Source organism: Nerophis ophidion, linkage group LG21 (assembly GCF_033978795.1).
Source record: "Nerophis ophidion isolate RoL-2023_Sa linkage group LG21, RoL_Noph_v1.0, whole genome shotgun sequence".
Lineage (NCBI taxonomy): Eukaryota > Metazoa > Chordata > Actinopteri > Syngnathiformes > Syngnathidae > Nerophis > Nerophis ophidion.
Window position 1 is genome coordinate 40318910 of NC_084631.1, and position 15026 is coordinate 40333935.

At 40.8% G+C, this 15026-nt stretch overlaps 1 protein-coding gene across 3 annotated transcripts in view; it reads left to right on the top strand.

The window, feature by feature from the left end:
* top2b (DNA topoisomerase II beta) overlaps nucleotides 1-15026 on the top strand; it is a 132126-nt gene that overhangs the window by 73261 nt on the left and 43839 nt on the right. For all 3 annotated transcript variants that reach the window (XM_061882614.1, XM_061882616.1, XM_061882615.1), the window contains exons 18-22: nucleotides 296-410; nucleotides 3352-3473; nucleotides 11037-11185; nucleotides 13344-13575; nucleotides 14356-14490. In XM_061882614.1, coding sequence (XP_061738598.1) covers nucleotides 296-410; nucleotides 3352-3473; nucleotides 11037-11185; nucleotides 13344-13575; nucleotides 14356-14490 — 753 coding nt within the window. The remainder of the gene's footprint in view (nucleotides 1-295; nucleotides 411-3351; nucleotides 3474-11036; nucleotides 11186-13343; nucleotides 13576-14355; nucleotides 14491-15026) is intronic.

Genomic DNA, 15026 nt, shown 5'->3' on the forward strand with positions numbered 1-15026 from the left:
ACTTTGAGGCAGACTATTTCCTCATACCCCACCTTTTTTTCCCGCTTTTAGGCAGATAGGCCTAAAAGCCAACACCGCTGCTACCACTTCTTTGCTATCACACTGCTGTTGGGATCTGTATAACTGCTGGAAAGAATTGCTGGAGCGTAGCCTGGAATGTACTGCTTAAATCGGACCTTTTTGATGCATAATTCTTTGCACATTTTATTGTTGACGTTGGACCAATGTCTGATACCGATACCGGACACCAGTAGCTGTTATCACGTCATTGTTGATTGTTTTGTCTTCATTTCAGCAATACCTTTACGGGACGGAAGCCAGACATCTGTCCTACAACGACTTCATCAACAAGGAGCTGATTCTCTTCTCCAACTCTGACAATGAGAGATCCATTCCGTCTCTGGTTGATGGTTTGTATGATCTATTTCAGGGGTCGGGAACCTTTATGGCTGAGAGAGCTATGTTTTAAAATGTATTTCCTTGAGAACCATATAATGTTTTTTAAACATTGAATACAACTAAATGTGTGCATTTTTATGTAAAACAGGTGCAGTAGAACAGTCTTTTTCAACCACTGTGCTGTGAGATACAGTCTGGTGTGCCGTGGGAGATTATCTAATTTCACCTATATGGGTTAAAAATATTTTTTGCAAACCAGTAATTACAGTCTGAAAATAAAGTGGATTATATTTTTTGTATAGCGCTTTTCTCTAGTGACTCAAAGCGCTTTACATAGTGAAACCCAATATCTAAGTTACATTTAAACCAGTGTGGGTGGCATTGGGAACAGGTGGGTAAAGTGTCTTGCTCAAAGACACAACGGCAATGACTAGGATGGCGGAAGCGGGAATCGAACCTGCAACCCACAAGTTGCTGGCACGGCCACTCTACCAACCGAGCTATGCCGCCCCACAAATGATGTGGTGTTGTTGAGTGGTCGGTGCTGTCTAGAGCTAATTGCTCTGTAGATGTCGGAAACCGCGGGAGGCAGGGTGCAGGTAAAAAAAAAGATGTCTAATGCTTAAAACATAAATAAACAAAAGGTTAATTCCCCTAATAAAAGGCATTAAAGTTTAGGGAATCCTATGCAGAGCAAAACTAAAAATGAACTGGCTACAAAGTAAACAGAATGCTGGACGACAGCAAAGACTTACCGTGGAGCAAAGACAATGTACATCCGAACATGACATGACAATTGACAATGTCCCCACAAAGAAGGATAAAAACGACTGAAATATTCTTGATTGCTAAAACAAAGTAGATGCAGGAAGTAGTGCTCAAAGGAAGACATGAAACTGCTACAGGAAAATACCAAAATAAGAGCACAAGACAAGAACTTAAACACTACACACAGGAAAACAGCAAACAACTCAAAATAAGTCACGGCGTGATGTGACAGGTGGTGACAGTACATCTACTTTGAGACAAGAGCTATATTGATGAATGTTTGGTTATGCTTTAAAGTCGTATCCAACATTTGTGACAATGACTTTTTACTGTCAACTGAGTTTCGTTTTTAATACATTTCTGCTGGTGGTGTGCCTCCGGATTTTTTAAAAGCAAAAAATGTGCCTTGGCTCAAAAAAGGTTGAAAAACACTGTGGTAGAAAAGGGATGGAGGGATAAAAATGCGTGAGAATTTTTTACATTTTGAACGTTATTTTTAACACTGATTACCAGTGGAATTATTCATTACTTCTTGTGTTAAGCAATGTAAAATAAGATTAATCTGAGAGCCAGCTGCAGTCATCAAAAGAGCCACATTTGACTCTAGAGCCATAGGTTCCCTACCCCTGATCTATTTCTATGTGACCCTATTTCCATGTAAGGCAAGAACAAAGACATGTATATATATGAAGAGGATATTTGAAATCCTTTTCAAACTACAAATTAAATCAAATTATCTTAACTTTCTTAAACGTTTCATGTCAGGTTCAAACATTAAAATACCAAACAAGACAAGAAGCAAGGAATCAAACAGAGACAGTATTCAATTTAGCTCATGAGGAGCATGCGTGTGGACCTGCACCCTCTACAACAGGCCTTGGCAATTATTTTGACTCGGGGGCCAAATTTAGAGAGAAAAAAGGTGTCTGGGGGCCGGTATATATCTGATTTTTAGGAACACTGATACAAAACCTCGCAATAATGTCTGATTGACTGCTTAAAAACGTCATGACAAACCGCCGTAAAAAAACGGAATGGAATTTAACATTTTTTAACTGAATGAGACACCAAGAATGTACATGAAAATAAAGAATGTGAGATTTACAATATTAACTATGAACGATAAAACACTGAATATTGACAAATATGTGAACATCACACCCCCTCTCCATCCACATATTTTAGAATCAAGCGAAACGCAACAAAAATGCAACAAACAGCGCAATATGAACGCGAAGGGTAAAATGAACCCACCTACAATCTGATATATCACTAAGTTTTAGAACTTTGTTGTAAAAATCTACTTCCGCGTCTGTCCCTGACACCCGCATTTCAGGCTGACACTCTGGAAACGCTCCCCGCCCACACGGCTTGGTGCTTCGTCTGAGCTGCTGTGACGTAGATTACCATAGTGACTAATTAGATTACCAGAGTAACTAGTATATCATGCAAAAGGGCAGATTCCAACCATTGAAATACTTTGTATAGTTCAAGATTTAACGGTCATTTGAAAACATCCCCGCACATTATAACGGCGGCTATACTTTCCATCTGAAAGATCTAAAAACATTATTTAGGAACGTCCGGTGGGCCAGATTGAAAAGCTTAATGGGCCGCATGTGGCCCCCGGGCCTTATTTTGCCCAGGTCTACTCTACAGTGTCACCTCCCGCCTCCTTTATTTGGGCATTTACTGATTACATAGCTGCAGCTGCTTCTAAAGGGAGGGGTCATAAACATCAGCTACACTGGGTCATAAACAGTTCAAACAAAAGGGTGCTTGGAGCGGTGTCAGGTTTGCCCCCTCTCTGCATGACAAGGTCCTTCCTGTGGCTGTCCAAGATCTGAGAAACCGACACCTCTACGGCGCAGGGGAGGCTTACATGCCGGTCTGCCTTTAGCTTGATAAGATCAAAGACAGCTTTTGTCTCCACGCAGAGCAACCTGAACTCATTTGAAACAAGTTGTGTGTTAACTTATATACATTTACTCCGACATTTCACCTCATATAATATTATGAGTATTATTTATTTACTTATACATGAATGTAGCAGTGATTAGGAAAATAATTGTGTTCTAAAGGGATTGAGTCTTCCCTAAATGTTGCTGATGTTTTCTTTATGACGCAGGCAGTAGCACAACACTCTCATTCACTATTGTGAATATGTCTCGTTTCGATGTTTAGGACTAAAGCCCGGCCAGAGAAAAGTGCTTTTCACCTGCTTGAAGAGGAACGACAAGAGGGAGGTGAAAGTTGCTCAGCTGGCTGGTTCAGTAGCGGAGATGTCTGCGTACCATCACGGAGAGGTAAGGACCACTTTCACCTCACTCTTACTTATACTAATTACCTTGCTATTGTTAATGTTTGATTACTAATCACATGTCACTCAGTCAAAAACACAAGTGCAGGTCCATTGATATACTCGAGTCAAAGTCAATGTTAGTAGAGTCGAAGTTACGGCATAGCTCGGTTGGTAGAGCGGCCGTGCCAGCGACTTGAGGGTAGCCGGTTCGATTCCCGCTTCCGCCATCCTAGTCACTGCCGTTGTGTCCTTGGGCAAGACACTTTACCCACCTGCTCCCAGTGCCACCCACAACTTAGATATTGGGTTTCACTATGTAAAGCGCTTTGAGTCACTAGAGAAAAGCGCTATATAAATATAATTCACTAATTCACTTTTTATCCCTGGAGAAGACTTACGGTATGATTTAGTAAAAGTGTGGGTACCGTATTTCCTTGAATTGCCGCCGGGGCGCTAATTAATTTAAAACCTCTTCTCACTCCGGCGTTTACCAAAGGCATGCGGTAAAGGCAAGCATGCGCTAATTATTTTAAAACTTCTTCTCACTCCGGCGCTTACCAAAGGCATGCGGTAAATTTAGGCCTGCGCTTATACATTTGAGTGTGATGTAAGGATACCTTAATGAAAAGCACATTTAATAAAAAAACGTTATTATGGTGAAGTGGACGGGGACGGCGTGGCGCAGTCGGAGAGTTGCCGTGTGCAACCCGAGGGTTCCTGGTTCAAATCCCACCTAGTACCAACCTCGTCACGTCCGTTGTGTCCTGAGCAAGACACTTCACCCTTGCTCCTGATGGGTGCTGGTTGGCGCCTTGCATGGCAGCTCCCTCCATCAGTGTGTGAATGTGTGTGTGAATGGGTAAATGTGGAAGTAGTGTCAAAGCGCTTTGAGTACCTTGAAGGTAGAAAAGCGCTATACAAGTACAACCCATTAATTTATTTATTTATTTAAATGTGAATTGTGAAGTGAATTATATTTATATAGCGCTTTTCTCTAGTGACTCAAAGCGCTTTATATAGTGAAACCCAATATCTAAGTTACATTTAAACCAGTGTGGGTGGCACTGGGAGCAGGTGGGTAAAGTGTCTTGCCCAAAGACACAACGGCAGTGACTAGGATGGCGGAAGCGGGAATCGAACCCGCAACCCTCAAGTTGCTGCCACGGCCACTCTACCAACCGAGCTATACCGCCCCTTACCTTTACTTATAAATGAAGTCCATGCGCAGCTCCTTCTGAGCAAAAGCATCGATAACTTGTTTATAGAAGTCTTCCTTATCTTTCTTCAGTTTTAAAAGTCTCTTTGTCTCGATGGAGATCTTCCTTTATTACCTCCTGCTCCGATTGAAAGTCCAGTTTGGAAAACTTTTATTTTAGATATGTAATCCTTCATGTTAAAAGTGCAAGCGAGAGGAAAAAATAAACCATCGCTGCTCACTCTTGCTGCTTGTTGTCACTTCTTCTGCAGCCGAGTAGTCGCAAGAAGGATCACTAGCGCCCTCTACCACCAGGAGGCGGGAGTCATTTATTGACTCATATTTGACACACGCAGCTACGGTATATTAATAAAACATAGCTGCTTACTGTTCTTTTTAGCATATTCAATAGCTTGGACCTTAAATTTTACTGAATAGCTCTTAATCTTCTTCCCTTTATGCGATTTCAAATGATTGAATTCAGCCTCCTCCATTTTGAAATGATGACAGGTGAAGTGTCACCGGTGACGAATTGTAGGCATATGCTAATTATTCTAGACCTGCGCTAATAAAAATAATAATTTGCGAAGGGAAAGGTTGATTGACACACTAAATTGGCCCTAGTGTGTGAATGTGAATGTTGTCTGTCTATCTGTGTTGTAGGGGTGGGCAATATCGCAAATTTGGGTATCGATACCGATCCGATACCGGAAGTGTCGTCATCTGATGGGGGGGGGGCTTCGGGGTATCGGTACTTTTGAAAAACAAATTTGTACTTTTGCCTTTATTAATTGATTATGATAATAATACAACACAGGACAACGATTTAAGTCAAAAAATAAAATATTTATTACAAAAGTAATATAATATATAATTAAATGTGTAAGTCAAAAAAGAAGATAGCTTAAATAAGAATACAAAAAATATTAAAAAAGAAAAAAACAAACACATACACACACGTCATTATAACGTGTCTAACGTCATATTCATGAATTAAACACCGAAACAACTATTTTCAATAGATAATACAGGCTCAGGTCCCCCCCCCCCCCCCCCCCGTTCAAAGAGGACTGGGCTGTCCGTTCACTTGTAATGATCTGTTGATTGTGTTCATATTTATGTTATTTGCTCAGGCGACCTTTGTTCACAAACACTAAGACATCAGTGAGTCTTGTAATCCCTCCAAATGACAGTCGCGGCTGAACTCAAATGCACTGAGAAAAGAACGAATCATTTCATTAAGTGATTCAGTTCGTTCACTCAAACGATTCGTTCGAACGAACAAATCGTTCGCAAACGACCCATCACTAGGGAGGAGGGTGGAGTGGTGAGGAGCGCTGCGCTCACATTTTGTTTTAAATCCGAGTGATTTGCTTAATTTGGTGAAGTATCGATACCATCACGCCAGTATCGATACTATCGATACGCCCAGCCCTACTGTGTTGGCCCTGCGATGAGGTGGCGACTTGTCCAGGGTGTACACCGCCTTCCGCCCAAGTGTAGCTGAGATAGGCGCCAGCGCCCCCCGGTGATCAAAATTATTCAACCCCCGCACAATTTTGGTGTTTTAGCAAGTTGGACATTTGTTCCGTATTTTGTTTATAGTCATATCAAATAAAGATGTGTCAAATAGACAAATGCAACTTAAATTGTAACACCGTATTTTACAAAATACCAAAAAAGGACATTTTTCTTAATATCTCATTGACTAAATGATTCAACCCCCTAGTTCCATGCATCTTTAGTACTTAAAACAGCCTTTGGCAGTACTGACATCCTTCAAAGGTGATACATAAGCGGACACAAGCTTCTTGCAAGCATCTACAGGTATTTTAGCCCATTCCTCTTGGGCAAAGACCTCCAGTTCATTCATATTCTTGGGCTTGCGTGCTGCAACTGCCTTCTTCAAGTCCCACCACGGCTTTTCTAGAGGATTTAGGTCTGGCGACTGTGAAGGCCACTCCAGAGTCTTCCAGCCCTTCTTCTGCAACCACTCTGATGTTGATTTGGAGGTATGCTTGGGATCCTTGTCCTGTTGGAAGGTCCAACGTCTCCCAAGCCTCAGCTTCCTCACTGACTTCATGACATTTGCAGCTAATATATCCTGCTAGGAAATAGAATTCATAATGCCTTGAACGCGCTGGAGATTCCCGGTACCTGAGGCAGAGAAACAGCCCCAGAGCATGATTGACCCCCCACCATGCTTAACAGTAGGCAAGGTGTTCTTCTCTTTCTAAGCTTCATTTTTTCTCCTCCAGACATAACGTTGATTCATAGGCCCAAAGAGTTCCAGTTTTGTCTCATCACTCCATAGAACAGTTTCCCAAAATCTTTGGGGTTTGTCCAGATGATTTTTGGCATACTGGAGTCTATTTACTTGTGCCTGGTAGTCAGAAGTGGGGTGCGCCTGGGAGTTCTGGCATGGAGGCCTTCATCTCGTAGTGCGTGCCTTATTGTTTGGGACGAAACCTGCGTTTCCCCCTCTGCAATGTCCTGTTGTAGTTCCTCAGCTGTTACCCGGGGGTTTTTCACCACTGTACGCACACACCATCCTCTTTCTACCACGCCCAGGTAGTGTTTCCACTGTGCCTTTAGCTTTAAACTTGCGAATTATGCTCCCAACTGTATCTCTTGGAATGTGTAATGTCTTTGCTATTTTCTTATATCCATATCCTTTCTTATGAAGAGAAATGACCTCCTCTCTTGACTTCTTTGACCACTCCCTGGACTTCACCATGTTGCAAATACACCATTGACCATCTATAAGAAGCTGAGCGTCACAGTCTTTTTCAATCAGTTTAATTGTTGCTCGTTATGGTTCTAATCACATCTACAGGTGTTTTCAACACCTGATTGAAAAGACCTCATTCAAACTTTGTTCTTAGGAGTTATGATCTTCAAGGGGTTGAATAATTTGGTCAATGAGATATTTAAAAAAAAGTCCTTTTTTGGTATTTTGTACAATACAGTGTTACAATTTAAGTTGCATTTGTCTATATGACACACCTTTATTTGATATGACTATAAACACAATACGGAATTAAAGTCCAACTTGCTAAAACACCAAAATTGTGTGGGGGTTGAATAATTTTGATCACAACTGTAGATATCTTCACCTCCTCCACTGAAAAGGGTCGGCAGGCATGCGGCACTTCTACTTCTCCCAAGAGTCCGTGGTGTGTCCAGCAACAACCGCTCCGTCACGACAAGCAGGTTCCTCTAAACCGGGGGTCGGCAACCCGCGGCTCTCGAGCCGCATGTGGCTCTTTAGCGCCGCCCTAGTGGCTCTCTAGAGCAGGGGTAGGGAACCTGTGGCTCTAGAGCCAGATGTGGCTCTTTTGATGACTGCATCTGGCTCTCAGATAAATCTTAGCTGACATTGCTTAACACGATAAGTAATGAATAATTCCGCTGGTAATCACCTCCCTAGGGAGGTGTTTAGGGCACGTCCAGCTGGTAGGAGGCCACGGGGAAGACCCAGGACACGTTGGGAAGACTATGTCTCCCGGCTGGCCTGGGAACGCCTCGGGATCCCCCGGGAAGAGCTAGACGAAGTGGCTGGAGATAGGGAAGTCTGGGCTTCCCTGCTTAGGCTGCTGCCCCCGCGACCCGACCTCGGATAAGCGGAAGATGATGGATGGATGGATGGATGTATGGATGTAATCACGATGTGAAAAATAACGTTCAAAATACAAAACATTCTCACGCATTTTAATCCATTCATCCGTCTTTTCTACCACACCTATTCAAGAAATGATGTTATTAAAAAGAATTAGAGACTTGTAATACTCTAAAAATGTTGATTTTACTTTAAAAAATGCACACATTTAGTTGTATTCAGTGTAAAAAAAAAAAAATGATATGGCTCTCACGGAAATAGATTTTGAAATATTTGGCTTTCGTGGCTCTCTCAGCCAAAAAGGTTCCCAACCCCTGCTCTAGAGCTTTTTCAAAAATGTATGAAAATCGAAAAAAATGAAGGAAAAAAAAGGAAATGTTTTGTTTTAATATGGTTTCTGCAGAGGACAAACTTGACACAAACCTCCCCAATTGTTATAAAGCACACTGTTTACATTAAACATGCTTCACTGATTCAAGTATTTGTCGAGCGCCGATTTGTCCTACTAATTTTGGCGGTCCTTGAACGTGGTTTTTTTCTCCGACTTTCTAGGACGTGTTTTATGCCACTTTTTTTTCCGTCTCATTTTGTCCACCAAACTTTTAACGTTGTGCGTCAATGCACAAAGGTGAGTTTTGTTGATGTTTTTGACTTGTGTGGAGTGCTAATCAGACATTTGGTCCCTGCATGACTGCAAGCTAATCGATGCTAACATGCTATTTAGGCTAGCTGTATGTACATATTGCATCATTATGCCTCATTTGTAGCTATATTTGAGCTCATTTAGTTCCCTTTAAGTCTTCTTAATTCAATTTATATCTCATGGCACACTATCTACTATTTACCATGAATTGATTAACGTTGACCCCGACTTAAACAAATTGAAAAACTTATTGGGGTGTTACCATTTAGTGGTCAATTTTACGGAATATGTACTGAACTGTGTAATCTACTAATAAAAGTTTCAATCAATCAATCTGTATGTAATAAGGCTTTTAATTTTTTGCGGCTCCAGACAGATTTGTTTTTGCATTTTTGGTCCAATGTGGCTCTTTCAACATTTTGGGTTGCCGACCCTTGCCCTAAACCAGGGGTAGGGAACCTATGGCTCTAGAGCCAGATGTGGCTCTTTTGATGGCTGCACCTGGCTCTCAGATACATTTTAGCTGACATTGCTTAACACGATAAGTAATGAATAATTCAATCATCAATCAATGTTTATTTATATAGCCTCAAATCACAAATGTCTCAAAGGACTGCACAAATCATTACGACTACAACATCCTCGGAAGAACCCACAAAAGGGCAAGGAAAACTCACACCCAGTGGGCAGGGAGAATTCACATCCAGTGGGACGCCAGTGACAATGCTGACTATGAGAAACCTTGGAGAGGACCTCAGATGTGGGAAACCCTCCCCCTCTAGGGGACCGAAAGCAATGGATGTCGAGCGGGTCTAACATGATGCTGCGAAAGTTCAATCCATAGTGGCTCCAACACAGCCGCGAGAGTTCAGTCCAAAGCGGATCCAAGACAGCAGCGAGAGTCCCGTCCACAGGAGACCATCTCAAGCGGAGGCGGATCAGCAGTGTAGAGATGTCCCCAATCGATACAGGCGAGCGGTCCATCCTGGGTCCCGACTCTGGACAGCCAGTACTTCATCCATGGTCATCGGACCGGACCCCCTCCACAAGGGAGGGGGGGACATAGGAGAAAGAAAAGAAGCGGCAGATCAACTGGTCTAAAAAGGAGGTCTATTTAAAGGCTAGAGTATACAGATGAGTTTTAAGGTGAGACTTAAATGCTTCTACTGAGGCAGCATCTCGAACTGTTACCGGGAGTGCATTCCAGAGTACTGGAGCCCGAACGGAAAACGCTCTATAGCCCGCAGACTTTTTTTGAACGCAGATTTCTTGCCGGGACATATGGTACAATACAATCGGCAAGATAGGCTGGAGCTAGACCGTGTAGTATTTTATACGTAAGTAGTAAAACCTTAAAGTCACATCTTAAGTGCACAGGAAGCCAGTGGAGGTGGTAATCACAGTATCAAAAATAACATTCAAAATATAAAAAATTCTCATGCATTCTCATGCATTCTCATGCATCCATCCAGTTTCTACCGCACCTGATCAAGAAGTCGCATTAATTGTAAGAAGTATTTTATTTATTTTTGGCTAGCCTCAGAATAACAATGTTTTTAAAAAGAATAAGAGACTTATTATACTCTAAAAATGTTGTTCTTTCTTAAAAATGCACGCATATAGTTGTATTCAATGTTAAAAAAAAATAGTTGTATGGCTCTCACGGAAATACTTTTTAAAATATTTGGCTTGTATGGCTCTCTCAGCCAAAAAGGTTCCCGACCCCTACCCTAAACCCAAGATCTTGTCAATTTGGTTGAGGCCCGTTAAATAGTTCCAATGTTGATTTGAAGGGAAGTGCAAAAAGAGGCAACAATAAAGTTAAGACAAGAGAAAGAAGCAAGCAGGAAAGATAAGGGAGAGGAAAGGGGAGCGTCCACCCTCCATGACTGCCAGAGAGGAAAAAAAGAGAAAACCCACTGTCAATACAGTTATTAAAGTAACTCTAATCCATTACTTTCTACCTCTGGTAAATATTATGCATTCTTCTGTACGGTGTAAGTTTTGAATCATTGATGTGTGTGTGTGTGTGTAAACTTCGCAGTGCTGCTTTTGCAAGCGGTCCAAATATTGTTTGACTCACTTTCGGTTTGTCTTTTTTTTTTTTTAGCAAGCGCTCATGATGACCATCGTCAACTTGGCGCAGAACTTTGTGGGCAGCAACAATGTGAACATTCTGCAGCCACTCGGCCAGTTTGGTACTCGCATCAACGGAGGCAAAGATGCCGCCAGCCCTCGTTATATCTTCACTATGCTCAGGTAAGCAGAGGCAAACACACAACGTATGTGTAAAGTCCATATACTGTACTCGCTGTTCTGACTGCTTGGCTTTTCAGCTTCATTTTGGGCACAATGATAGAACAAGGATTCAAGTAGGGTTGGGCGAGATGGCCTTTTTTCAATATCTGGGTATTTTTAGGCCATGTCACGATACACCATATACCGTATTTCCTTGAATTGCCGCCGGGGCGCTAATTGATTTAAAACCTCTTCTCACTCCGGCACTTACCAAAGGCATGCGGTAAATTTAGGCCTGCGCTGATAAATTTGAGTGTGATGTAAGGATACCATCATGAAAAGCACGTTTAATAAAAAAACAACAACGTTATTTTGGTGTTATCTTTACTTTTTAAGGAAGTCCATGCGCAGCATCGATAACTTGTTTATAGAAGTCTTCCTTATCTTTCTTCAGTTTTAAAAGTCTCTCTGTCTCGATGGAGATCTTCCTTTATTACCTCCTGCTTCGATTGAAAGTCCAGTGTAGAAAACGGTTTTATTTTAGTGATTGTAATCCTCCATGTTAAAAGTGCAAGCGAGAGGAAAAAATAAACAATCTTTTTATTTTAGATATGTAATCTTCCTTGAGTTTTATTTTAGATATGTAATCCCCCATGTTAAAAGTGCAAGCGAGAGGAAAAAATAGACAATCATTTTATTTTAGATATGTAATCCTCCATGTGTTTTATTTTAGATATGTAATCCTCCATGTTAAAAGTGCAAGCGAGAGGAAAAAATAAACAATCTTTTTATTTTAGATATGTAATCTTCCTTGTGTTTTATTTTAGATATGTAATCCCCCATGTTAAAAATGCAAACGAGAGGAAAAAAATAAACAACCTTTTTATTTTAGATATGTAATCCTCCATGTGTTTTTATTTTAGATATGTAATCCTCCATGTGTTTTTATTTTAGATATGTAATCCTCCATGTTAAAAGTGCAAGCGAGAGGAAAAAATAAACAATCTTTTTATTTTAGATATGTAATCCTCCATGTGTTTTATTTTAGATATGTAATCCCCCATGTTAAAAGTGCAAGCGAGAGGAAAAAATAAACAATCTTTTTATTTTAGATATGTAATCCTCCATGTGTTTTATTTTAGATATGTAATCCTCCATGTTAAAAGTGCAAGCGAGAGGAAAAAATAAACAATCTTTTTATTTTAGATATGTAATCCTCCATGTGTTTTATTTTAGATATGTAATCCTCCATGTTAAAAGTGCAAACGAGAGGAAAAAAATAAACAATCTTTTTATTTTAGATATGTAATCCTCCATGTGTTTTATTTTAGATATGTAATCCTCCATGTTAAAAGTGCAAGCGAGAGGAAAAAAATAAACAATCTTTTTATTTTAGATATGTAATCCTCCATGTTAAAAGTGCAAGCGAGGGGAAAAAATAAACTGCTCACTCTTGCTGCTTGTTGTCACTTCTTCTGCAGCCGAGTAGTCGCAAGAAGGACCACTAGCGCCCTCTACCACCAGGAGGCGGGAGTCATTTAATGACTCATATTTGACACACGCAGCTACGGTATATTAATAAAACGTAGCTGCTTACTGTTCTTTTTAGCATATTCAATAGCTTGGACCTTAAATCCTACTGAATAGCTCTTAATTTTCTTCCCCTTTATGCGATTTCAAATGATTGAAATCAGCCTCCTCCATTTTGAAAATGATGACAGGTGAAGTGTCACTCGTGACGTGACGAGTTTGACCCGGCGGAAATTCTAGGCATATGCTAATTATTTGACAAAACGAGTTTGACCCGGCAGAAATTTTAGACAAGCGCTAATGAAAATAATATTTTGCGAAACGAGTTTGACCCGGCAGTAATTCTAGGGAGGCGCATACTATATACCCGGCGGCAATTCAAGGAAATACGGTATATCGATATTTTGCCTTAGCCTTGTCATACATGTATGGTTAGATTTGATTAATGGGATTAATTGTCTAGTCATACATGTATGGTTAGATTTGATTAATGGGATTAATTGTCTAGTCATACATGTACAGTCCCACGCCAACTACTTTTGCAATCTACAAGCATGCATTTATTTGTACTTCAGTCGTGGTTTGTGTGACTCGAATGAAAAGAGTAAAAATACTGTTTATAGAAATATTTTCATCCTCCTCTCTCCAGTCCACTGTCCAAGTTGTTATTTCCCGCGGGGGACTCCAACCTGCTGAAGTTCCTGTACGATGACAATCAGAAGGTGGAGCCCGAATGGTACATTCCTATTATTCCCATGGTGCTTGTGAACGGTGCAGAGGGTATCGGAACAGGTTGGGCGTGCAAGATTCCGAACTACGATCCCCGAGAGATTGTCAACAACATCAGCCGGCTGCTCAACCATCAAGACGCCCTGCCAATGGTAAATTGTCAAAACAAATGTCTCTTCTTTTTATCTTTATGTCCTGTACTATTGCCGAAACAAAAAATTGTGTCATCTACTTTGCAATATTAGTAGATGACACAACTATCTATTAAACAGGACAAGAAGCAAGGAATCAAACAGAGACAGGATTCAATTTAGCTCATGAGGAGAGCGTGTGGACCTGCATCCTCGTACAGTGTCACCCCACGCTCTGAGGAAAAAGTTCCATACCTCCCCATTTATTTGGGCATTCCCTAATTACATAGCTGCAGCTGCTTCTAAGAGGAGGGTTTTCATTATGCAGCAGCTGCACTGGGTCATAAACATTCAAAACAAAAGGGTGCTTGGAGCGCTCTCAGGTTTGCCCCCTCTCTACTCGTAGATTTCGGGTCTTGATAAGGCCCTTCCCGTGACTGTTCAGATCTGAGAAGCCGACACCTCTACGGCACATTCCATCACACACAGTGGAGATTTACAAGCTGTCAGCCTTTTGCTTGATAAGATCAAAGACAGCTTTGCCTTCACGCAGGGCAACCTGAACTGCAAGCAAACAAATTGTGTGATAACTTATATACAATTATTCTGACAGCTAGAACACTTTATAAACCTGTGATGCTCTCTGTGTGCTACAATTGCTATTGTAACTGCTATACAATATCTGCTAAAACAATAACAGGCTATACATTCACGTAACCGGTTTGCTAAAACTTTTCCATGGATGTAACGATAAATGGTAATTGTATTGTTGATTTGTTGTGCATTTTTGTCTCCTGATAGCTCCCCAGCTACAAGAACTTCAAAGGGACAATCCATGAACTTGGTCCCAACCAATACCTGGTCAGCGGAGAGGTATCGGTCCTCGACAAAAACACCATAGAGATCACAGAACTCCCCGTACGAACATGGACTCAGGTACGGTGCACATCAACGCCACTTGTCAATGCACAGGAATAGGCGCTCTTTTACTCCATACCACTATAACAAGACACAAATGGAACCCATGTACTTTTAAATTTGAAATTCAATACTTTATATTTGAAGTGAAGACTGCTGAGGGAGTCCTATGTGTGTGTGTGTGTGTGTGTATATATATATATATATATATATATATATATATATATGTATATATATATGTATATATATATATATATATATAGGGCTGGGCAACGATTAAACATTTTAATCGAAGTTAATCGCACTATTTCTCCGATTAACTGCATTGTATACGCAAAGCCCAATAATGAATTCCAAAGTAGTGTGTAGTGCACCTTTATTGGAATATTCTCCCACATGAACAAAAGCGCCAAAACATTTGTTGTGCAAACACAATTTAAATCAGTCCCTGTTAAACAGTAGCAGTTAAATAGCATATTTTATGAAAATCAACTCAAAAAATGTAAATACAAACATTTAAGCTTATTGCCACTGCCAGGGTATTTAAGTTATCC